The following is a 25,981-nucleotide window of genomic DNA, read 5'->3' as shown; positions in this document are numbered from 1 at the left end:
GCACCATCTTGATCCCTGCGACGAATTGCAGCAGGTGGGTAGAAAGGGCAGAGGAAATGACCAAGGCGCCCAAGATGAGAAAACATCGCTGCACAAAGAGCTTTTCATGCTCGGTACCATTTCCGTCACGCAGCAGCTGTTTTGCAAAGCACGTTGAGCCTTTTCAGATTAAGGTGAGGTGGTTGTATTGTCAGCTCACCTAAAGGTGAGGGGGGGTCGAGGCCCTTAAATACACCTCCAGGTCGAAAGCGAAGGCGCCTAGAGATAAACAAGAGACGAGGGAACATGGCGGCCTTCGTGCTGACGCTCGTCCTGTTGCTTTTGCTACCTGGTGTGTCCGTTGCAATAAATATAACTCTCAGATGCTGGGAAGATGTCACTGAATTCCTGTCTGATTTGAATGCTGAAAAACCCAAAGCTTATGCTATAAAGAGTAAGTAAATCTGAGTGTATTTGCATTCTTTGTCTTTATTTGAAATATTGATGGCCCACCTACTAACTGAGTCTCCCGAGGTGGCTTACAATATATTTAAAGTACAGTTAAAGCAACGATTAAGATGTTTAGATAAGGTGACCATATGAAAAGGAGGACAGGGCTCCTGTATCTTTAACAATTGTATAGAGAAGGGAATTTCAGCAGGTGTCATTTGTATGCATGCAGCACTTGATGAAATTCCCTCTTCACAACAGTTGAAGCTGCAGGAGCCCTGCGTAGCGTGACCAGATATAAAAGGGGGCAGGGCTCCTGCAGCTTTAACTGGTGTGATGAAGAGGGAATCTCACCAGGTGCTGCATGCATACAAATGACATCTACTTAAATTCCCTTTTCAATACAACTGTTAAAGATACAGGAGCCCTGTCCTCCTTTCCATATGGTCATTCTAGTTTAGAGACCTTTGTGGGGCGGGATTTTCTTCTCATGTATCCCGATTTCCCAGCTTCCTGCTGCAGAGCCCAGGGCTGCTGGGAAGGCCTTAACCCAGTCCTCTTGAATTGAATCTTTGGTTCTGCAGAGCAAAGCACCCAGACTGTCATGTCCACTCTGGAGGGGTCCTCTTTGGAGGATGACCTGGAGCCTGCCCAGCTCTCCAGCCAAACATCATGGAGGAGCTGCCTTTATCAAGGGTCCTCAGGGCAGATCCTGGGGATCCTAGGCCCTTGGAGGCCATTGGCCATTGACACTTCCTCTCAAGATAGAGTTCGCTCCCTCTCAGACTCAGAAGTAGACACCGAGTGGCCGCCTAGTCTCAGGGATCGAAGGCGCTCAAAGGCTCAGATGTGACTGGCTGCCAGATGTAGAGGTGCCAACTGATGAATAAGGTCTCCCTGTTGGTAAAGGTATACTTATGAGCAAGGCTTTGCTCATGAGTAGACCGTTCCTCAGGTGGCATCGATGGTCTGCAACTGTGCTCTGGTTGAGGCTCTGAAGGTTTAAAAGCCTTTGTTTCTAGACACATAGTGCTGAAACAACATCTATGCACTCGTTCCCTGATAACCTAGCTGGGACCCTCTGTGTTTGGACTGCGTACTGACCATGCCTTTGGTGCTGACCCTGATTCAACCTCTGGAGCTTTGTCCCTGCACCGCTGCCAGCAAGACACAGATGTCCAACTGTCTTCAGGCCAAATGTGATGTTATTATTATTATTATTTATTTATTTATATAGCACCATCAATGTACATGGTGCTGTACAGAGTAAAACAGTAAATAGCAAGACCCTGCCGCATAGGCTTACATTCTAATAAATCATAGTAAAGCAATAAGGAGGGGAAGAGAATGCAAACAGGCACTGGGTAGGGTAAACAGGCACAGGGTAGGGTAAAACTAACAGTATAGAGTCCAAACAACATCAGGTTTTAAAAGCTTTAGGAAAAAGAAAAGTTTTTAGCTGAGCTTTAAAAGCTGCGATTGAACTTGTGGATCTCAGATGTTCTGGAAGAGCGTTCCAGGCGTAAGGGGCAGCAGAAGAAAATGGATGAAGCCGAGCAAGGGAAGTAGAGACCCTTGGGCAGGTGAGAAACATGGCATCAGAGGAACGAAGAGCATGAGCGGGGCAATAGTGTGAGATGAGAGAGGAGAGATAGGAAGGAGCTAGACCGTGAAAAGCTTTGAAGGTCAACAGAAGAAGTTTATATTGGATTCTGAAGTGAATTGGAAGCCAATGAAGAGATTTCAGAAGTGGAGTAACATGATCAGAGTGGCGAGCCAAGAAGATGATCTTAGCGGCAGAGTGGTGGACCGAGACCAACGGACTGATGTGAGAAGAAGGAAGGCCAGTGAGAAGAAGGTTGCAGTAGTCCAACCGAGAAATAACCAGTGCATGAACAAGCGTCTTGGCAGAAGAGACAGACAGAAATGATCGAATCCTGGCAATATTATACAGGAAAAAACGACAGGATTTAGCTACTGCCTCAATATGAGGAATAAAGGAGAGCGAGGGATCAAATATAAAGCCAAGACTACGAGCTTCCTTGACCGGAGTAAGCGTAATATCATTGACAGTAAGAGAGAATGAGAGATGAGGGGAAGGTTTAGGAGGAAAAACAAGCAATTCAGTCTTTGCCATATTAAGTTTCAAACGACGATGAAGCAGCCAAGCTGAGATATCTGAAAGACATGCCGAGATACGATCGTGAACATCAGGAGAAAGTTCCGGAGATGAGAGATATAATTGTGTATCATCGGCATACAGATGATATTGGAGGCCGTGAGATTGAATAAGCTTACCCAAGGGCAACATGTATAAAGAAAACAACAACGGGCCAAGCACCGCGCCTTGCGGGACCCCTACTGAAAGGGGAAAAGAGGAAGACGAGCTGCCATTAGCCAACACGCTGAAAGAGCGACCCGCTATTGCTGGGGGAGGGGAAGTGGAATTTTTGTCTGGACTGTGGCACAAGGGAAGGGTGGCAGCTGGCAACTGCTCAGCAATGTTCAAAGAGGAGAGGGCTCGGCACCTTTACTGGAAAATGTTATGAGGGGATAGGGTGACCACATGGAAAGGAGGACAGGGCTCCTGTATCTTTAACAGTTGTATTGAAAAGGGAATTTCAGCAGGTGTCATTTGTACGCATGCAGCACCTGGTGAAATTCCCCCTTCATCTCATCAGTTAAAGCTGCAGGAGCCCTTCCCTCTTGACCAGATACAAAAGAGGGCAAAGCTCCTGCAGCTTTAACTGGTGTGATGAAGAAGGAATTTCACCAGGTGCTGCATGCGTACAAATGACACCTGCTGAAGTTCCCTTTTCCATACAACTGTTAAAGATACAGGAGCCCTGTCCTCCTTTCCATATGGTCACCCTGGGGGGGGGGCACAGGGAAGCAGAAACAACCAGGTTGGCACTGTGCAAGGGCATGGCTGAAGACTACTACTTCTGTCCAGTTAGCATCCTTGTGGCACTGAACTAGCCGCTCCGTGACTCCATCATCACCACCACCTTGCAGCATTCGCTGCTGCTGGCTCCCCCATGGCTAGAATTTGGTCGGGGCCAGATATTACGTACCACCCCAGCTAACACTATCCATGACTATTGCGAGGAAAATTGTATAGATAGGCAATGTCTAATTGTTCAGCCTCTTTCCTTTGACATTACAGTGTATGATTCCATTGGGAAACTCAGCAGCAACGTCCTTGGTGGGAATATGGACAGGCTGGGGTCTTATACGGAATGTGTTTCCGCTGAGGCTCCTTCCGGAAGATTCCGAGGGCAGTACTGCAAACTCCAAGTACAGCAGGTGTGTGGTTACCTATATTACACTGCTGTTGTTTGGTTTAATGACTGTATACCAGTACTGTCGCATGAAGGCCAGCTCCCAGAGGGCCTCTCTTGCAAAAGAAACTCCGTGTGAAGACAGACACCCTGATAACATTCTAAGGGTGAAAACAGAGGTACTGTTCTAAGATACTGAAGTCATTCTAAAATCTGGCATGGTGCTCCTCTCCACAGTTCCTGGGAGGTGTTGGGTCCTGGAGCCTTCGACAAGACAGTCGGATTTTAAAATGTAGTACCATTTTCTCCATAGTTTGTCCCTGCTTGAATAAATTAACATCTTAAATAGCTGGGCTCAAATCCCTAATCATTCCTGAAGCCACAGGGATGGCTTTTGGCAAAACACGATTTCAGTCTCAGCTCAAGCTAGCTCACATGTTTGTTCTGAGGATAAAATCCAATAACCCTATGCACACTGCATTGAATTTAGGATACATTTGGGAGACACACACACACACACACAGACACACACCGATAGAGAATCCTGTTGATTCTAAATAATTGTGAGACGGAAGGATTTAGCACAGCCTTCCTCAACCTGGGGCGCTCCAGATGTGTTGGACTACAACTCCCAGAATGCCCCAGCCTGGCTGGGGCATTCTGGGAGATGCAGTCCAACACATCTGGAGCGCCCCAGGTTGAGGGAGGCTGATTTAGCAGGTGCAGCTTTTCTGCGAAGCTGCACCTATTTATTTATTTATTTATTTATTACATTTCTATACCGCCCAATAGCCGGAGCTCTTTGGACGGTTCACCTAGCCACTCTTCCAAGTCAGACCAAGTTAGGGAGGGGCTGTAGCTCTGTCTATGCACCCTGTTTACCCTGAGGTGGCTGCACGATGGCACTGCGCTGGTTGTACAACACAGCCGCCGCCACCTGGCAGGCACCACGGCGCTTTCCCCAGAAATTGCGCCTTTAAAACATTTTTCCTTTCCACTCTCTGTCTGTGGTGATTCGTGTTGATGCTGTGAGTGGATCGAGGCCCAGGTAGGTTGCCTGGAGCGCGGGAACGCAAGGCAGGGGGCATGCTCCACAAGCCCAATGGACGTGGAAAGCCCACACTCCCTCTTGCAATGGGGTTTTATGGTTCCCACCCTGCAGCTGGGAGGATTTTTAAGGATGGACAGTGATAATTAAACTTGTTTATTCACAGATATGGTGGTTATAACTGATGCATCCCCTGCCTAGCAAAATGACACCGTCATCAATAGCAAACTGCTGGTTTGCCATTGATGACCATGTCATTTCGCTATGCAGGGGATGCATCAGTTATAACCACCATATCTGTGAATAAACAAGTTTAATTATCACTGTCCATCCTTGAATGTATACCTTGTAGTTGTGTGCTTTGTGCACTCTGTATATATTAGATTATTCAACTACTGCCTTCCTTTATTTTTGAATGGAGGGTTTTTAAGGAACCTACAGCCAAAACACTGCTGTAAAGACTCCCCCTCTGCGGTAGAGCGCCTGCTTTGTGTGCAGGGAGGTCTCGGGTTCAATCCCCAGCACAACCAGCAAGGGCTAAGAAAGAAACCCTGCCTGAAACCCTGGATTGCTGCTGGCAACCAGTGTTGACAAAACTGGGCTAGATGGACGACTAAGGCAGCTTCCTGAGACTCCTGGCCCCTTTAGATCAGTATTGTCTCTACTACGCTGACTGCAGCAGATCTAGGAGGTTTCAGATGGGAATCCTTCTCCTGAGCTCTAGTCCCCTGAGTCTACTTTTATTAAATTTATGTTTATTTATTATTACACTTGGGTTCCTCTTTCAAGGAACCCAAAGTGGCTTACGTGGCTTTCCTCTTCTCCATTTATCCTCATAACAACCCTGTGAGGTAGATTAGGCTAAGAGTCACCCAGTGAGAAAGTCGCCCACTGGGATTTTTGGCCAAATGGGGACTAGAACCTGGATCTCCTGAGTCTCAGTCCAACATTCTAACCACTACACCATACTGGTTCTCCTTCTTGCAATGCTTGCTCCATTAATGTACATAATCCTGAGATTTTCTCAGTTTTTGCTTGAATGCTGTTGAAATGGATCCACTTTATTTAGCTGTTTTTGCCAATAAAGGTCTTGTTTTCTCTTAAATCTACTCATTAAGGGAACTCAAAAGTATTATATCTCCTAGGACAGAATGGATTACTACAGTGGAATATGTGTCCCCAGTTCCTGCCAAGAAGAAGAAATTACAGCACTAGCTGTACTAGGTAAATGGACTGTGCTTGTATTGACCCTTTCAGAATTACAGCTTGCGGATAATGGAACTTTTACTGCAGCTGTAATGCAGTCCTTCCCAATCTGGTGTCCTTCAGGTGTGTCGGACTGTAACTCCCAGCTGGAAATCATGGGAGTTTCAGTCTAACACCTGGAAGGCACAAGGTTAGGAAGGCTGATTTAATAAACAACAAAAGCTCTGCTATACCCAGTGTGTGAGTATATCCTTTTAGTGCAGGGGGTTAGAATTTGCTCCATTTCAAAACTCAGAGTCTATGTTTATGTCTAATAAACAAATAGATAAATGTGTTATTGTTGTTTAAAAAAATGGTTCACAAGGGCATGTTGTATTTTTCTCCACCCTCACTTTTTAAAAGTGTTTTCCCATGCTTAAATATCAAATTATCAAGGGTGGTAAAAACCATATGGAAAGTCTCATTTTGGAAATGAAGAATTTGCAATCAAGAGAGAAGAGATCCAGTAATACAAATTGATGTACGAGCCAGGCTGAAGTTTGACGACTAATGGAACTTAAATGCATTGGATTCAGAAATGCTTTTCGCTTTTCTGTTTGAAATCCCACCCCCTCCCTCCGCTCCCTGCACTGCTCAAAGCTGTTTGGGAGCCATGCACATTCTTAAACATGGTTTGCTTTTGGGTGACAGGTAATTTGGCCCTTAATCCAACATTGGTCTAAATCAGTGGTTTCCAAAGTGGGCGCCTTGGGGGCGGTGGGATTGCATAGGGGGGCGCTAAGAGGCAAGGGGACGGCAGGGGGGCACTTGAGGTGGTCTTTTCCGTACCAGGAGTTTTGGTTACAGAAGGAAATTTCTGATCGCTATCCTGCACTACGGAGAGTGATTCAGAAGCTCCTGGTTGCATTTCCAACATCATATTTGGTGGAATGTGGTTTTAAAGTGGTCTGCCTACTTCTCTCCAAGCAAAGAAATCGACTCCAGATTACTAAACGTGGTGATTTAAGACTCATGTTAAGTGACTTTAAACCAGACATTGGGAAACTGGTATCGCTTCATCAAGCCCCTCCATCATATTAAGAATTTACAGAATAGTATGGTCCTCTACCCTAATTAAATGTGGTATCCAATATTCTTGCTAAATGACTATCAGACTTTGAAAAGATGATATCACTGGATCAAGTTCATCAATTATGTTTAATTGAATGCACTAAAAAAAATGTAATTGGATTTTGAATAAATATTCAATTAATTGTTACTGTTTTGAATTTTATTGTTATTATCTTCCTTAGCGGGTCGTTGAAAACTGCTATTCTGAATAATGATTTTTATAGTGTAGGGTAGGGGGCACTGGGCATGAGTTTGTGGAACCAAGGGGGCGGTTACCTGAAAAAGTTTGGGAACCTCTGGTCTAAATCGCTCATTCGCTTATATCTACTCTGCGTCTTACAAGGGAGGAAGACATGAGAGAGATTTAAAAGACTGCACCAAGTTTACTACTTTCCCAACAGTGAAATGTGCAATAAGCCTCCCTGTGCCAAATGGAAACACTTGTGGAACTTGAAAGGAACAAACGTGTCCATTTACAAGCTGCTGAAACCTGTGATCACAAAATGCCGCTTTCTCCTGACTCTGGGATATTAATGTTATTCTTTCTTGACAGATGTATTTAAATTCAAGACCACCTCTTTTCTTTCGCCTTTGCCATCTCTGTTTGCTCTGAATTCCACGGTCTCATTCACGACGGTGGCCAGATGCGCCAAGGAACGTTTCCCCATCGATGCATTTGTGACTGTTTGTTTGTGAGTCCTGGAGGGGTGTGTGTTGTAGCTGGGGGGCTGGGGGGAAGGCCTCGTCCAGCCACTGCTCCGAAGCACCGTGTTTTCCAGAAGCAATTGTCACTCTGCCGTAATAAGCTTCTGTTTTCCCTAGGTTTATTAGCGTTTTCATCATCACCTTGCCAGCCGCTGGAACCATTTACAGTGCTGATGTATGGACGGCGGCTAAGCGCACTGAATTGCCAACACAGAGCTTGCCTTCTGCGAATTACGGGAGCACGTCTTCAACTGAAAACGATACGAGTAAATCAAAAGCAGAAAGAAAACATGGTCGTGAACCTGGATCAACGTTGCCGGCTGTATCGGATGGTTCGAAGCCAAGTAGGCTTGCTTACTTATTTATGTATTTATTTGCTGGATTTTTATCCCAGTTTTCAGAACCGTCGGCTCCCAAAGCTTTCTGCAGCAATAAAAAGAAAGAAAAGAGATTCCTGCCATCAGGCTTAGAAACTAAAAAATGACAAAAGATACCAGGGAAGGGGAATAGAAGGGAAAAGAAGGGGAGGCAGATCAGTTTTTCAAGGAGAGAACCAGGTGGTAAGCTATAAGAGGGCATTTAAATGCACTTTGGGATGGCCAATCTTCCCCTTCCAGTGTTCTTGCATGAAAGAGGTTCTATTTCCTAAGACAGATGGATGTTGCCAGAGGATTCTTTCCCCTTCCTTCTGCAGCCCGGGGCAACTGCGAATTGGAGCTGAATGTTCTTTCTGGCAGGAGTGGGAAGACGAGTGTCCTGCAACTCTTCTTCTTCTGGCCGAGGGATGGGCCAAGTTGGTCTCCCCCTTGGCTTGATCTTATTCCGGAGAAGCAGGGGGTACAGCCTCCCAGTGGTCCTAGGTCCCCTGGCTGATGGCAGAAGCCAGAATAGGCTTCCCTTCTGCATTCCAGTCCTAGGGAAAACAACGACAACAAACCCTGTAAGAGGAGGATGTTAAATTCTGAAAGGAATGGACTATAATTCATCAACAACTGGCCATCAAATTCAACCTCATCAAAGAACTTACACCATACTATACATACTCACCCGAAACAATCTTGGAAAATGCAGGTCATAAAATATACTGGGACAGAACAATTCATATGGACAAGACAGTACTTTGCAACTGACCAGACATAACAGTTATAGACAAAAAAAAAAAACCCTCATTGACATAGCAATACCTAATAACAAAAATGTTGAAGAACAGGAAGAGGAGAAAAGAGAAATATATACACCACTGGCCATAGTAGTTAAAGAACTATGGCAACAGGAAAAGGTCACAATTATCCCATAAGTCACATCAGTCACTGGCATCACATAAGAAAAAAAAACTATACAGAAATCTTCAGAAACTTGGCCTACCAAAATACATCCACACCAACATCCAGAAAGCAGTCGTACTTTAAACACGCTCAATTGTCAGGAAATTCCTCAGTCAGTAAAAGACTGTATGACCTGGCAAAGCCTGTCATGTTCATCTAGAAAAACCACCATGAGCAAGAAAGGAGAAATAATGATGATGATGTTGACGACGACGATGATTAAGATTAACTCCAGGTTTATCCTTGGCAATGAATAATGCCTGCAGCAAATAAATATGTGGCTGACTTTGTCCCAGATAATGAGAGCAATAGGTTGTGTGTGTGACCACAAGTCTTCAACTTATTCAAACTGGGCCTGCAGGGCTGGCGTCAGTAACTTTCATCCTTGGGCAGCTACTAGGGCCCAGCAGGTGGGCAGGAAGTAAACCTCCAGAAGTTTTGGACCTCAACTCCCAACGTTCCTGGGCAGTGGCCATGGTGGCAGGGGCTTCTGGGAGTTGAAGTCCAAAACAACTGGAGATCTACCTTCTGCCCACCCCTGCTGTTGAAGACCCATACCTAATGGCAATGAACAGCACTGCCAATTCTCCGAGCACAGCTAGGTTGCTGGCTTTGGCTGTCCTTTTAATTTCCCACTATGCACCTGAAGTAGCATCTCCTTGGGAAATTTGGGGAAATTAAAATGGCAGGTAAATCCATTAACCTAGCAATGCTTGCAGAACAGCCAAAGCTGCTCACTGCCAACAGTTAATGTCTTCTAAGGGATCTTTCTGTGAATGTCTTTTTAAGGGGATGTACATCTGCAAAGGAGAGGGATTTTTCTTCTGATGGTGTCATGACGTTGGAACTGGCTTTTGTGTGTGTATGCTTTACTCTAATGTATCGTGAATGTAGACGCAGTTGTAAAGGATTGAATGGTGATAGAGAGTGCAGGAAGAGAAATGTGGCCGTATTCTTCACAATGGAAGTAATATAACATGTCCATCTGAAGCTTCTCTCCTCTTCCATAAGTCCTTTAAGTCCAGGGTTTAATATTACCTAGTTGTAGGGTCGCCAGTAATGTATCAGCCAAAAAAAGGAAATGCCACACCAAAGAAGAGGAACAAAGAGGACACCAATTCACATACAATTTGCCCGTGCTTATTTACTTGCATGAATGTAGATTTAGAAACAATTATTAGAATTTAAATAGATTCACAATTTCATAGTGAGGAAGATTGTGAGCAGGTGACCTATGTACCTGGCTGTTCAACTTGCTGCCAAGGTGGTAACTGTGGTTGAGCAACAATTCTTACGGTTCATTACCTTTAAACCAGAATTGGATAGGACAGCTCTTCAAACAGAGGATGGTTTCAAATAGAGGACTGTCCTCTGTAAAAGAGGATGCACGGCCACCCTACCTAGATGCACTACATTGATTGCTCATTAATTAACACCTGTTACTCCTCATCTTGACTAAACTGGGCCTTGAAGACCTTGACTGGGTTCAGACAACGCAATAACCAACTGTGGGTTAAATAGTCAATGGTGGGTTAAATAGTTAACGGTTGGTTATTGCGTTGTCTGTTGGTCTTTTTCACACCACGGTAGGTTTTTGGGCCAAAATAACCAATGCAAATAGCTCTGCACAGACTATTTGAACAACTGTTGGTTATCGTGTCATCTGTTGGGCACCGTTGACTATTTTGTTGCACACAGTTGGTTATTTTTGGCGACTACAAAGTCCCCTGGCAAGAGCGACCAAAGCGGTGGCTGCCACTCTAGTCCGTCTGGCAGAACTCGCAATGGGATACCAGCAGGAGGACTGAGTGTGAGGAGGGGGAGAGGGGGGAGATGTGGCAATCAAACACACAGTTGACTAATAGTCAATTTGATGCTGGCCTTATGCCACACCACGGTTGATTATAATCATGTCTTGTGGGGAGTACCCCCTCCATAATTAACCGTGATGTAGACTATTAACCCACCATTGACTATTGTGTTGTCTGAACTCAGCCCTTCTCTTCACTTTGCATGACAGAATGTGTATAACATGTGCTATAATGAATGAATTAAAATGAATGTTCTGGTATTCTTAGATACCTTGGACTGCATCCTGAGATGCTTTTCCTTGCAAAAAAATTTTCCAGCCATCTGGCGAACGAAACCTCCGCGAGAAGTCTCTTCAGCTCTAAATGGCATCAGAGCCCTGAGTCTTTTGTGGATAATTTCTGGGCATACAAGTCAAATGACAGCATGGCAGAATTTAGGTATGAACTGAAGTTGCAAAAGCCGATAGATTTCTGATATAAAGAACCCTTGCTTGTCTCTTTATGCACTTGCTGATCAACTCCTAATTTAACATTTGGGTTGATGGATTGTGGGCTGTACCTTGATTCTAAATAGTCCTGGCTCTGGGTTGTGTGTTTGTTTGTTTTACAGAGTATAATAAATTATGAAGAGATGGCATAAGACAATGAGATTTGTTTTAAAAAGCTATAAAGCTGTCAACAACCATGTTTGAGAGGCCTTGTTTCATATATTGCATTATTGTGATGTGTTCTGTGTCTTTCCTGTGTCTTTAGCCCTTTAAAAACAGTTTGGGAGGTATAGCTGCTGTTTGAACATGTGTGTGTGGATTGATAGATAGATACAGATAGATAGATAGATTTTTGTTATTCTATATATTCCTTCTATTTTGCTACAGATAATGTGTTGGAATGGGAAGCTAAAGTGCTAAAAAATCCTATTTACATTTATTCTCGAAGTGGACCATTTTATTTAGGTGTTGACACATTTTTCCTCATCAGGTAAGTTAAATATTCTTACAGGTGAATTTTGCCCTTGGGTTGAAAGAGGTTATAGCGCTGTAGGTAGGGTGACTATATGGAAAGGAGGACAGGGCTTCTATGTCTTTAACTGTGGTAGAGAAAAGGGAATTTCAGCAGGTGTCAGTTGTATGCATGCAGCACCTGGTGAAATCCCCCCTTATCACAATAGTTAAAAGCTGCAGGAGCTATACTAGAGTGACCAGATACAAAAGAGGGCAAAGCTCCTGCAGCTTTAACTGTTGTGATGAAGAAGGAATTTCACCAGGTGCTGCATGCATAACAACGACACCTGCTGAAATTTCCCCTTTCTGTGCAACTGTTAAAGATACAGGAGCCTTGTCCTCCTTTCCATATGATCACCCTAGCCATAGGCTATAAGACCACCGCCGCCTGATCACTTGGGGAGCTACCGGTTGCATGAACTCTACATCTACATTTTCTTTGCTTCATTGCTATTGTGTTTTCCCCTTATATAGCTAATTTAGCACAAACAAATTTTATAGAAATCTGTGTCCTCTTTTGTCCTCATTTTTGGTGATGTGTCAGTGGCCACCTGAGCAGCAATAGTGTGATGGGCTCTCCCCAGTGAACGAGGTGGGAAATAGCCCTGTTGTAGGAAGAGCCTAGTCTTGCTTCTGCAGGAAATAGACATTTTCAATAGGAGGACAAAAAACAACCACTGGTCCTCATGTTGAAAAGCAGCTTAAATTCAGCAATAAAGCCTATATATAGGATGGCATAATTAAGAGGCAGCTTTCTGGGAAAGTGGAATAGTAAATAAATATCAGTTTTTTTCTGCCAGCCCACCCCCCCAAAGATGCTTCATTCATGCACCTGATGAAGTAGAAAATGCCCATATAAGCTTATGCCAGAATATACTTTTGACTCTTCAACACTCTTTGTTTTCATTTCTCCCTCAGTGGTTTATTGAGCACGCGGTCTTTCTTGAACATGCTGAATCGCTCAGAAAAAAAGATCCCATTTCAGATCACACTGAAGTTTCTATGCAACCGACTTCTCCGGTACAACTCTCAATTCTTTCTCTTGTGCCCATTTTGTTAAGTAGCTTCAAGGAAAGTCATTTGTCATGTTAGCGTGCTGGGTTATACTTGCCTCCTCTTTTTCAGGGTTTTAGTGGAGGAAGGTATAAGCGAATTAGCGTATTCATGGCTTAGACCAGCCTTGCCGAATTTGGTGCCCTCTTCTCCCTGTGTGTGTGTGGGGGGGAGTGGGGTGGCTCTTTAGATGGAGGCTGATAGCTTTGATATCAGTGGGGCAGTGAATTAGAACTCTAAAGGAGCTAGCCAAGGTGTTTTGATGGGTTCAAATACAACTCCCACCAATGGCCCTGCTGGCTGGGGATGTTGTAGTCTAACACATCTGGTTGGCCACTGTGTGAACAGAGTGCTGGCCTAAATGGATCCTTGGTCTGATCCAGCTTGGCTCTCCTTATGTTCTTAATTGGTTCTGTAAGCCAACTCGGGTGCCAAGTTTTTGGTAGAAAGGCAGGGTACATATCAAATCAATCAATCAATCAATCAATCAAACAGCAAGCTCTGCAGTGCCAATAAGGTGCTGAAAGACACATGCCTTTATGCTACTTAACCCCTTTGCTGCCTTTGCAGACTTCAGCCGCTCCATATGTATTCGGTGTGTCTTTTAGTTGGGTTGTATTCCATCACTCCTTGGGGAGCATTATGGGAGCTCTCGAAACTTGAGGTGGATAACTGTAGAAGAGCATGGTGGGCCAACCTAATGCTGGTTAACAACTTCATCGCTGGACCCGAGGCAGTAAGTCTAATACAATGGAATATTTGCGGGGACATCATAGAATGAATCACCCATGCAACGGCCCAGTTTTTGGGACCTTCTCCTCCAGCCCTCCCATCTTCAGGTGGGGGAGAATTGCATGAATCAGGTCATCTTCCAGACAGCCATAAACATGACACACGTTATGGCAGTCGTGTAAAACCTCAGATCTATGGGCCAGATCCACCACGTTCTAGCCCTCCAGGCTTCTCCTATCAGAAGGTGTTGTTTCCAGACAGCCTTGAGACCTGGACATCTCTTTTCCTAGAAATTAAACAGCAAGTATTAAGAAATACAAAGGTATTTCTTAATTTTCATTATGAATCCTGAGATTCAAGAATTTTACCAGACAGCAACTTATGGTCAAGAAGCAAAAATGTCCTTGTGTATGTAGTTACTGGATATTTTTTTTAAAAAAAAATATTTTAAATATAACAACAGCAACAAAATAGAACAGTCCCCTAACAATTGGGGTGTAAAAAGTTGTCACAGAAAAGTTGGTTAATACAATTTTAGGGGGGTGGAAATCAAGACAAAAGAAAGAAAGAAAAAGAAAAAATGAATAAACAAATGAACTAATTAATAAGTGTGCTGTGCGATCTTCATTTGTTGTTATAATGTCAAGGAGAAGCAGGCATATATTGTAAGTCTGGTTGTGACATATGTTGAATGAATCTCCACCATATAACATAAAATGCTAGTGGTTCTGTTTTTCCTTGGATTACAAGTTATTTTTCTGATATTGCCACAGGCCATATATTTTGGTACCATGCAGGTAAGTTCAGATTATCCAGTTTTCCCTACTGCTGTGTAATTGTCTGGCAAGTGGAAGTTAGCAAAAATGATTTAAAAAAAATCTTTACATTTCCAACTTACATTAGATCTTTTGTATATTGATAGTAAAAATAATTCTGGATCATATACAACCATTTCTCTAGTAATATCCATTATTTCTTTATGTACTAACATCCAGAATATCTGTATATGTCGACAAGTCCACCATAAATGGAAATACATGTGTTTTACCCCACAGCCTGTCCAACAATGGGGGCTGCATGTTAAAGTAATATGTGCCAGCTGTATTGATGTGCAATACCATCTGTGCAGTACTTTCAAAGAGGTTTCTCGTGTACAGGCTGGTATTGATCTGAGTGGTCTATTGTCTCATAATTTATTCCAACTAACATCTTCTTATTCCCTTCCAAAATCTCCTTCCCACACTGTCTTCAAGCCCACCGTTGGACCCATCTGGGCATCTGTTAGGATAGCATACACTAAAGATGATTTCTGTAAACTGCCCAGAGAGCCCCGGCTATAGGAGAGGTATATAAGTGAAATAAAATAAATAAATAAATAAATAAGATACAATTCCCTTCCTTACCATTAGCATTTCTCAATCTAATCCTTTTAGGGTTATGAGTCTTTATGTTGAGATCTCTAAGGAGGTGGGATAATTGTAATTCTTGTAGCCATCCTAGGCCTAAATCTCCTAGGTCAGTTCTGAGTTGTTCTGTTGTTTTTGGTTTATCCTGAGCATGAAAATCTCTCAATTGGCAATCTCCCTTCTTTTCCCATTCAGAGATTCTATTTCTAGTGATAATACTTGTGTCTAAATTACACAGATATATTTGTAATGGGCTAATGGGAGACCACACTGGAGACAGCCTGGCTTGCCGTATTTAATGGATGTTCTTTTTCTTTTTTTAATGTGCATTTCTCTTCTTGTCCCCTATCCCAATCTTCAGTGCAATGGATGGACATGGTATCTTGCAAATGACTTCCAGTTCTATTTCACAACACCTCTGCTGGTCTTTTTCTCCACTAGGTGAGTATTTTCTTTAGGAAATAAGCACGTGCCATAATGCCCCAGATATCGTGTCATTCTGGGGCATCGGGGTGGGTGGGGGGAATGGCAGAAGAAGTGTTCACCAAAGTCAGCTTTCCGGCTGTTCTTGCTGCTTGAGACGGGTAAACTCATTCCACCCCATACAGTATGAATGGATGCAAATAGTTTTAAAAACAGGTTAAGCTGAACTAGATGAGACACATTTGTTCAGACTCATCTTTGCTCCAAAATAAATACACATCCTTAGCTTCTGGGCAATTAAAGAGTGGATTATTCTGGTTGTCTGAAGGGCTAGTATAATTTCATTTCTATCAGGCAAATAAATGTCTTCCCTCACCCCAAGCAACCCCCTGGATATATAGATGAAAAAGTCCCATCTGTTTCTTACATGTCTATTGTTTTGGCAGAAGTAAACACTGGTTTATCGTCTTAGGGACTTTTCTATTCCTGGCCTCCTTCACAGTTACAGCCTTGCTGTCATCATTCTACAGGCTTCCTGTTGCAAATCCACAGGATATGAGGTAAGGACCATGGCATGATCATCAATAATAAGCCAGTTACTGATAGGTTGGGAGGGACCCAAAACTTGGTTATGAACCTACCTAAGGGATATACCTGCCATTTCCAGGGATATACCTGCCATTTTGTTTTCTTCTTTAAAAGAAGAGAATGAAAGGGGAAAAGACAGGAACACAGACTGATGATGGACGGTATTTGGGGAGATAGAGAGAGAAATGGACATATATAGTAAACAAGAGAAGTAGATCCCAGTTTGGGAGAAGTCTTCTATGTCTGAAAAGGTTTAACATTATGAAAATATGAGTCAGAGCTGTTCTATGATGTGAAGAAACTGGTTTTCATGAGGTAAAAGTTTGCTATATTCAACTGTTACGTTTTGTTACAAGTAGTGAGTTTTTATATGGTATTGCTGCCATATGGGAAAGACAACCAGCAGAATAAAAAGCAAAACAGGATGAGTGTTTTACCAGCATTTCACACAAAAGTAAAGGGCAGACTTTTCTTTTACTGTAGGAAGCAAAAACTTTACTTACAAGTAATCTTGCACATAATGCAGGCACAGTGCTTGATTTCAAAAGGAGTTTGCTCAGTCCGTTTTCTTTGTTTTCCTTTACACGGGCAGGATAGAGACCAAGTACCTGCACTCAGCAATGGAGGAAGGCAGAGAGCAAAAGGACACCACTGTAGGCTATAGAGTTTCTAAGGCTAGCTATGCCCAAGTAATTTCCCATGCTTTAACTAGCTAAATGCCAAACTGTCCCCTCCTTGTAACTTGCAGACAAGATTGCCATATTCCCAATAACAGAAGATGAAGTGGTCAACAGTACCAGGGGGGGAAATGTGTGTCTTTTACTCAAAGCTTATGCCAAGGAGTGATCCATTGTAAGCATGTTGTTCCAGTGGAGTGGTGGTTACTGTTAACTCCTGCACCTTCAGTCCTTATAACAAACATAACAGCAGGACATATTAAACCATTTCCTCAACAAAAATCAGTTTCTTCACACATGATATCTAGGGCATGATCCATACAAAGGTAAACATGTTTTCAGTCTCATTGATTGTACATGCCCAGACAATTCCCATTGTTCACAAAGGAAAGGTATTTTGTGCATGTGGGGACTCTTTTTTCCTATGTCTCATCCTTTAAAAAAAACAAAATTAAAAAATTAACACCCTCTAGGAAAAGTAACTCTGTGTGTGCTCAGAGGTATGCCTGAGGTGCCCAGATTTTGAAATCAGAAGCTAAGGAAACTCTATAGGAGAGCTGCTTTATATGGAGATTCCCTATAGCTGACTCATAATTATCTGAGTTACTTTTCTCTCAATTGTTTTTTTTAAAAAAGCCAAAATCTGATAATTTTGTGAAGCAAATAAAACAGGTGGTGGTATTTATACTTCCTTTCAGAGCACAGTTCTTGAGTTATGCCATGTTCTGTTCTGTTTGCAGCAGTAATATTTTTCATGTTTGTTAACAGCAGTAATTTTCAGGCTTGGCTATCATTTATTTTACATCAGGAGAATCGTTCCAACTGAGTCATTCACAAGTTGTTGGGTTTCTTTTAACTTGGGAATGTTGATTTATTAATGTTCTTCCTGTCCATTCAAACCTCTAGTATAAATACTTCTAATCTGCTTATAGGAAAACATCCACAGTGATGTATTTCATGGAGTATTATTCAAAGCCTTACTGCCGATATGGTCCGTTTCTAGTTGGTATCCTTCTAGGACTATTCATGTACCATCAGCAAACACCGATCCTGAGAACCAAGGTAAATGGAGGGTGTGCTTAACCAAAAAATTGAGGATCTCTCTATACTACAAATACATGTTGGTTTTGTACCGCTTTGTGGCTTCCCCCAATCAACCCTGGGCATAGATATGCACAAAGGGTGTGCCCAGGCACACCCTAATTTCTCAAGCAATAATTTATTTATTTATTTATTATTGCATTTATGTCCCTCCTTTTTTCCTCTAAGGAACCCAAGGCGGTGTACATAATCCTCCTCCTCCTCCTCTCCATTTTATCCTCACAACAACCCTGTGAGGTAGGTTGGGCTGAGAGTCTGTGACTGGCCCAAAGTCACCCAGTGTGTTTTCATGGCCGAGTGGGGACTAGAACCCGGATCTCCCGACTCCTAGTCCAACACTTTAGCCACTACACCACGCTGGCTCTCTTAAAGCAATAAAGCAATAATGTCTCTTTGCCAGAAGCCATATTTCAAAGATGCCAGGTTGAGCGCCCCCCCCCCCCCATGAAGGCTAATATCACCTCGTAAGACCCTCCTCAAGCCAGTGTTACCACAAAGCTCCACTAATCCTGAGGCTTGAGGAGTGTCTCCTCATTCCAACCCCGCTCACCCGCAGTGGCCCCTCCCTGGTCAGGCAAGCTGAACACGGAATAGGGCATCAGTGTTTAGAGGGTTTAATAAATAAATGAATAAAAATAATGTCCTTCATGACTGAGTATTCAATAAATGTTCGCCTTTAAAAAATAAATAAAATTCCCTGGATGCACATTCTAGTGAAATGTGTTGTGCATGCCTATTCGGTGGTGGCCCCCAGACTGTGGAATGATCTCCCTGATGAGGCTCGCCTGGCACCAACACTGCTATCTTTCCGGCGCCAGGTTAAGACTTTCCTCTTTGCCCAGGCATATGGCGGCACATCCTAATTACCCACATGTTTAGTTTTTAATCGGTTTTTAATGCTTTATGTGTGTATGTTCTGTGTTTTAGAGTTTTAAATTTTGTATACTTGTTTTTACCTCAATTTTAGAATTTCTGTAAACCGCCCAGAGAGCCCTGGCTATGGGAGCGGTATATAAGTTTAATAAATAAATAAATAAATAAATAAATAAATAAATAAAATACCTATGATTCTGGGACGTAGTTTGGTGATAATGCTTTATAAGAGATCTTTAAGCTTTCCCTGTGACTATTAAATCAGTGAGCATCCCAGAGCCAATAGGGTTATTCAGATGCTCCTTTCCAGAGTTGGAAACAGCATTCCAGGAAGTAACGGACTGAATGTGGAGTGGAGGCTGGAAGCTCCAATTTCAGTGGGGCTGTAAATCCATTCCAATTTGGGTCAGAACCAGCCAGAACTCTAAAGGAGCTCTCCAAGGTGATGAACCTGTTTTGGGTTTGTGGTTCTTCAGCAACTTGGAGAGCGCCTTTAGAGTTCTGGCTGGCTCTGGCTGAAACGCAGAATGGATTCCTAGCCCCACTGAAATCGGAGTCACTCTCCCAACCACCACTGCTGAAGAAGGACGTCATGTGGCAGGGGTTCTGAGGCTACCATTGTTACATGACTGGGCTATCTGAAATGGAATTGGGGAGTTCCAACCTGAATATGTGGCTTGGATATAGCACCCCTGCTCCATTGTCTCCCCCCTCCCCAGTGGAAATTACTGAACCATAAACTGGAAATTAAAATAAAGCTGAAATCCGAAGCAATTCCTTGAAAATTAAATCTCTGAAAAAACCAATAGGTCTTTTTTTACTGAGAAAGAGTGGTTAGGTCCAGAGAGGGAATGTGAAAGAAACTGTCATGTCTCTTTCAGAAATCTGACATGTGAGATTAGAACTGTGCCCCCAGAAATGCATTTTCCTTCTTCTGTGCCTTCCTCTCTCTCTCTCTCTCTCTCTCTCTCTCTCTCTCTCTCTCTCTCTCTCTCTCTCACTCACTCTGTATTTCTAGTGTTACCACTGACTGGCTTTCTGATTTAGAGACTGAACTGTTGGACGATATGGTCATCCAATGCAATATAATTCAATGATATGCTGCTACAGTCCTGTTGTTCGAACTTTTCTGTAGAACACAGAATGGCATCAACATCATCAGAGTTAAATGGTAGTTTCATCCTTGGTGTGGTGGTTCCTTCCAGTAAGATGAATAAGGAATAATAAGAAAAAAATAAACGGAACCTGCAATGAAGTGTTTCAGTGTGGAGTGCTCCTATACAGAATGCCAGCCAGCTTGCCTGCCCACCAGCCTGTGTGCCCACTTGCCCGCCCATCTGTCCAGCCCTTTTCTAGATACTCCATTCCCTACTCCATTTCATTCCCCCTCCCCTCAACTTTCCATTTCCCCCTTTCCATAAACCAGTATTCCATGCTTATTGAGCATACTCAGTCCCCATTAAGCAGTTCTCTCTCTCTCTCTCTCTCTCTCTCTCTCTCTCTCTCTCTCTCTGTGTGTGTGTGTGTGTGTGTGTGTGTTTCATTTTCTTTTACTTTCGAAAACCATTGCAGAGTTCCTCTAAGCCTGCTGATCTCTCTTTCTTGGGCACAGATAGATGTTTTTGCTACATAAGGATCTACACACAGCAAACTGAGTCATCTTGAAATGATGTGCAAAATGTTGCCTCTGAGCTGTGTTCTGCCTTGAAATGTTTCCAGTGTAACCCAGAGAGAGAGAGGGAGAGAGAGAGAGAGAGAGCAACCTTGATCTGAAAAGAGAGGGATGCGTATGTTTGATGGCATATTATAAATGAGGATGGTTTTTGCAGGGAAAAGAGCAGGCATCAGGAGAGATGGAGCGTGATATGCCAATGTGGTGATAGCCAGATCTAGTAGATAATTTGTCATCAAAATAGAGCATGGTAAAAACTAAGGACCACCTGTATATGACACAGAGATCCATGATCTTTAAAGTAGGGAGAATTTTGTTTGCTCTGCATTTTTAAGGGAACCGACCATACTAGAGCCGGATGGAATTCTGCTGACTCATTAGGATGCATGCAAATGATATGTGTCACTTTCGTGTCTCTGCAGGTACAGGCTGCTGCCGGGTGGCTCTGTGCAATGTTTTCCATGTTCATGGTGGTGGCATTGGCCTATACATTAGAAGATATCTCAAACCCCTATTCGCCCATCACGGCCATTTACCAAGCCGTTCACCGGACCATTTGGGCAATTGCTGTGGGGTGGATCGTTTTTGCAAGTGAGGAAGGCTACGGAGGTACTACACAGAGAAAGAATTGGGCTCTTTTTTGGACCGGGGCCTGCTAGTCTTTTAAAAGTGGCTTTCCCCCCTTTTGTTTTACACTTGTGACTCTAGCACACTTAAGTGATCTTGACTATATTCTTCCTTCCCTGTGACTTCTGAGGAACAGAAGCAGTGAACCTGCTTTCCGGTATAGGGGAATTGAAGAATATTTAAATTAATAATATAAGAAGAGTGTGGCCTTAATCATGTGCAGAGAACACCTTTTATATTTCACATTCAGAAAGATATTTTCAAGGGCGGATTTGTTCGTTCATAGTGTTTTCTCCCTCTTTTAGACTGAAAAGGCTCCCAAAGCAATTTACAGAAGATCAATAGACACCCCCTAGCTTCAGGCTTACAATCTAAAGACACAGCACAAAAGGGAAAAGGGATGAAAAGGGAAGAGGCAAAAAGCAAACTAGTTCTTAAAGTTATATAATAGCTCTTATGACAGTCAGATGGAATTGAAACAATTCAGGGAATGGAGGAATGAAATGGAGGTGGTCTCTCAGCAGAGCAGGTGAAATCCCCCTGCTTCCCACCTGTCCCTCAGCAGCAGCTTGATGGAATGGCTGTTGGCTGGTGACACTTGTCCCACATGCATACAGGCTATCTTAGCACAATAAAGGAGAGGCCACACTCTTCCTCAGTGGAAGAAAGAAAACTGTTTACTCACAAACATTCTTGCATATACAATGCAGGTATAGCATAGAGGTTCAAAAAGAAGTTAGTTCAATCTATTTTATGTTCCATTACACATTCTGGAGCAGGAGAGCAAACACACATGTCCCCAGCAATGGTGGGAGTCAGGGAGGGGAGCAAAATGAAGCAATCACAGGAAACTACATTGTAGGCTATAGAGATCCCAAGGCTAGCTGTGGTCAAAATTCCCATGAACTAACTCACTGCAACACTGTCCTCTTCCAGGAACTTGCAGGTGAGGTTGCAATATTCCAAACAGGTCTAGGGTTCAATTCCTGGGACCTCCAGATAAGTTCAGGAAAGAATCCTGCCTGAAACCCTGGAGAGCCACTGCCAGTCAGTGCTGACAATACTGGGCTAGATGGACCAATGGACTGACTCTGCATAAGGCAGCTTCCCATGTTCCTACGAAAGGAGCTACACACCTTGCAGCCCCAGGTGGTGCATCGATGGAGCATCACATACACAAGCATCTCTTCGTATGTACAGTTCCTCATCCAGCTGGGGATATTTGTGCCTCTATGGCTGATGTCATGTACATACGGCGCTTAGATGGACCAGGAAGGGTGGAAAGGTCCAAAGGTAACATTTTGACAGAGGCAGATAGATGCAACTTGATGCCTAAAGTTTGCTATTTTTCTTACAGGGTTCATCAACTGGATCCTTTCATGGGGCGTTTGGACTGTGGTCGCAAAAATCAGCTACGCCTGCTATTTAGTGCATCCCATGTTAATTCTACTGTATAATGGACTACAGGAAACATTGATGCACTACTCAGATATCAACATGGTGAGTGATTTTTCAATGCAGGGGTGCAAAAGGATGCCCGCTGCTGGGGATGGACAGGGCTGATCTTCCAAAGGTTCAAGATTTTCGTGAGCATCTGCTTCATGCTTGCAAAAGGGATACTGAGTGCTCCCAGACAATCCTCTGCCTTATCTTGGGGCAGGGCAGGAGCAGGTGGTGGAGGTGGTGAGCACTATCCCAGGGTTGTTGAACCTTTCAGCCCAAGGGCCAGATTCCATTTCAGGTAAGCTTTCAGTAGGGTGACCATACAGAAAGGAGGACAGGACTCCTATAACTTAACAGCTGAATAGAAAAGGGAATTTCAGCAGGTCACATTTGTATGCATGCAGCACCTGGTGAAATCCCCTCTTCATCACAACAGTTAAAGCTGCAGGAGCCTTGGCTAGCATGACCAGATACAAAAGAGGGCAGAGCTCCTGCAGCTTTAGCTGTTGTGATGAAGAGGGAATTTCGCCAGGTGCTGCATGCAATAATAATAATAAACAACACCTGCTGAAATCCCCTTTTCTATTCAGCTGTTAAAGCTGCAGAAGCCCTGTCCTCCTTTCCATATGGTCACCCTACTTCCAGGGACCGCATTCCAGTGGTGGGAGGGGTCAAAGGCAAAAGGGGCGGGCCCAAAATACCAGCATATTTTAGCTTAAAGCTGTTACTGCCAGTAACTGTGACCAAGGAAGAGGCATTTCCACCTTTAAGAATAGTGGGGCAGAATGTGCAAAAGCCGGGAGACCACCCAATGGTCGGTGGTCAGGGGAAACGGGGCGTGCTCATTTGGGGGACCCCAGAGGGCTAGACTGGGATTCCAGAAAGGTCGTTTGAGGTTCTGCACCCATGCCTTATTGGGATATCTTTTGCAGCCAAGGATGGGACTGGGTTTCCTTCCGCTGCCCCGAAGCCATATTCTACCCTGACTAGTCCTGCATAATTCTGCCTGGATAGAGCTGGATTGGCAGAAGTATCTGTCCATGCAGCACTGGGGAGGGGGCATATAGTGGGCTCTGAAACTGTTCGCGTAGATCTCTGGGCAATGGAGATTCCTCCCACTCCTAAACTGCAACAGATTAGGGGAACAATGCATATGATGCATGAGAGCCAAACCTCTCAGGAAGACATCCATAATAAAAGCAAATGCAATATAACAATAGGAGGGGTTGCCCATCACGCTAAACCACCCCGGGAATAAGCCACTATGGGTTATTTGTTTGCTTGCTAACCTGACAGATGATTGGGCTTGCCGTAGCTTGTTTCCCATCTCATTCCTCCACAGTCCTCCCACTGGCTCTGGCCTGTGTCCCAGGTGCCTTTGCAGCAGAACTCCTCATTTCATCAGTCCCTTCCTCATTTTTTTTACCACTCTGGCCGGCTGGCTCTGTAGCCGTTCCTGATAAGCCATGATGAAGGGCATGTCTACACCATAGGGTGTAGAGGGAGGGGGGAGGATTGCGGACTTACTGGCTTTCGTGATCCTCCCCCAGCGTCTTGACAGCCGTGTGATGTCCCAGAAGGATGTTGCGGCCGCCATTTTTTTTTTTTGGAAGAGGGAAAAGGAGCGCAGTTGCACTCCTCTGCAAAAAAGGTAAAAAAATTAATTAAACCCCCCCCAAACCTGCTCCCCAACCCCCACCCCTGATGGGCACGGACTGCCCCCATGCAGTTCCGTGCCCATATTATGGTCCCTGCTATGTACGACTGGAGGATCTGGGACCATATGGCCCATGCTCCACAGGATGGTCCTGACACCGCAGAAAAATTGGGTTTTCCGTGGTTCCCTATATCCAAGGGAAAGTCCTTGCTTGTCCCAGGTTGCGCCCAGGACCCCCTGTGCATCATTTGGATGCACAGGGACGATCCAGGGACAACCCTGGGATATAGGGCTGGTGTAGACATGCCACTTTTGGACAACAGAACAAGGCACCATGGATATCAACAACCCTAAAACAAGCCATGGGCTCTCAGGAAAAATAAGCAATCCTGCAGAGACTAGACGATAACCCACCATCGGTGATCAGCCATGGTGGGTTGTCGCAGTGTACAAACCAGGTCAGTGATGTGGTTTCTGCCCCTTAGAATCATGGTGCCTTTTCCTTATTGTTCTTCACCTGCTCCAATTCAACACATTCACAATAACCATTGCCTGTGTTGAACATGGCTGCTAAGCGGTGTGTCACCATCGATTGCTTTGAGCCCTGAGTTACTACACGTTGCTGTGCCAAAGTGCCCTCATATCTGTTTGTATTTATCATTTTAGTTCTACCTGTTCCTTGGACACTGCCTGGTGACATTCATTGTTGGATTGGCACTGACGGTGATGATTGAGATGCCTCTTCAAGAGTTAAAGCAGTCTTTGGCTGGCGTGAACCAACAAGTGGTTCGTTTGTAGAAGCAGAAGCAGAAGACATCTTTAAGACCTCCTGCCCTACACTTTCCTTTAAAGGAGTGTCTTTAGAAAGACACTTCTACTGCTCTGCTTGAGAAGAAGTGTCTAATGATGAAGGTCAGATTTTTTGTCCCCTGCGCTCTTGAAAACCGGGGAAGGGACAAAGTTCAGGGACAACCTGCTCCTGCTTTCCTTGCCGAAGGTTCTGGATTCAATCCCCAGCATCTCCAGGTATTGCTGAGAAGGACTCCTGTAAGTAGGGCTGTGCACTGCCTCGGGCCGAAGCCCCAAATCTGAGCCGAGGAGGGCTAATTTGGCCCGCCTCGCCTCAATTCCGAGGCGGTTCTGGCTCAGTCCGAGGCACCCCGAAGCTGATCGGCTCCGAAGCTTTGGGGCGCCTTGGGGCACTTCGCAGCAGCATAGCCCTAGGCCTTACCTGCTGCCATCACCGCCGATGCGTGTAAGAAGAAACAGGTCACAAGCAATTTTGAGATATCGCGGGGGCCCTGAGTGATTAGTATCTCTATGGCCACAAACTACTAATCACCCAGAGCACCCGCAATATCTTAAAATCGCACCTGGCCTGGTTCTTCTTACATGCGGAGGCGGCAGCAGGTAAGCGGAGAGAGTGGGAAAAAGGGAGGCTTTTCTGGGTACCGGCTGCACAGCCAGCACCTAGAAAAGGCCGAGTTGCCTCGGAAGGCCTGATTCTCACCTTGGCTTCAGCACTGAGGTGAGGCGGGCAACCCCCGAAGCACCTCGAGGCGAATCGGGGCTGCTTTGGGGGCTCTGAACCAGCCTCCAAGGCAAATTGGGAATCAAGTGGATCAGCGGCCTGACTCAATTCAAGGCACCTTGCTATATCCCCAAATTCTCCTTTACCTTGAGCTACCTCGTCTTCTGAAGACCTTTCACCTACCCTATTTGACTTTTCAAACATATACAACCTAGTCCTTTCCTCCAACTTTTTTCCCTTTTGAAACATTTATTGTTTTAGAATAAATAAAATTCAGACAAC

At 44.2% G+C, this 25,981-nt stretch overlaps 1 protein-coding gene across 1 annotated transcript; it reads left to right on the top strand.

The window, feature by feature from the left end:
- Nucleotides 1-285: 285 nt before the first annotated feature.
- On the top strand, nucleotides 286-24,966 carry LOC134400465 (O-acyltransferase like protein-like). Its single transcript, XM_063128797.1, has 14 exons — nucleotides 286-433; nucleotides 3,596-3,735; nucleotides 5,904-5,982; nucleotides 7,628-7,766; nucleotides 7,897-8,123; nucleotides 11,791-11,893; nucleotides 12,835-12,936; nucleotides 13,540-13,705; nucleotides 15,469-15,548; nucleotides 15,977-16,090; nucleotides 17,728-17,857; nucleotides 20,864-21,050; nucleotides 22,426-22,568; nucleotides 24,835-24,966. The coding sequence occupies exons 1-14, from the start codon at nucleotides 286-288 to the stop codon at nucleotides 24,964-24,966; spliced, it is 1,890 nt and encodes a 629-aa protein (XP_062984867.1).
- Nucleotides 24,967-25,981: the final 1,015 nt, after the last annotated feature.

The sequence above is a fragment of the Elgaria multicarinata genome, chromosome 6 (assembly GCF_023053635.1).
Source record: "Elgaria multicarinata webbii isolate HBS135686 ecotype San Diego chromosome 6, rElgMul1.1.pri, whole genome shotgun sequence".
In the NCBI taxonomy this organism is placed as follows: domain Eukaryota; kingdom Metazoa; phylum Chordata; class Lepidosauria; order Squamata; family Anguidae; genus Elgaria; species Elgaria multicarinata.
This window is presented reverse-complemented; position numbering and strand designations above follow the sequence as displayed.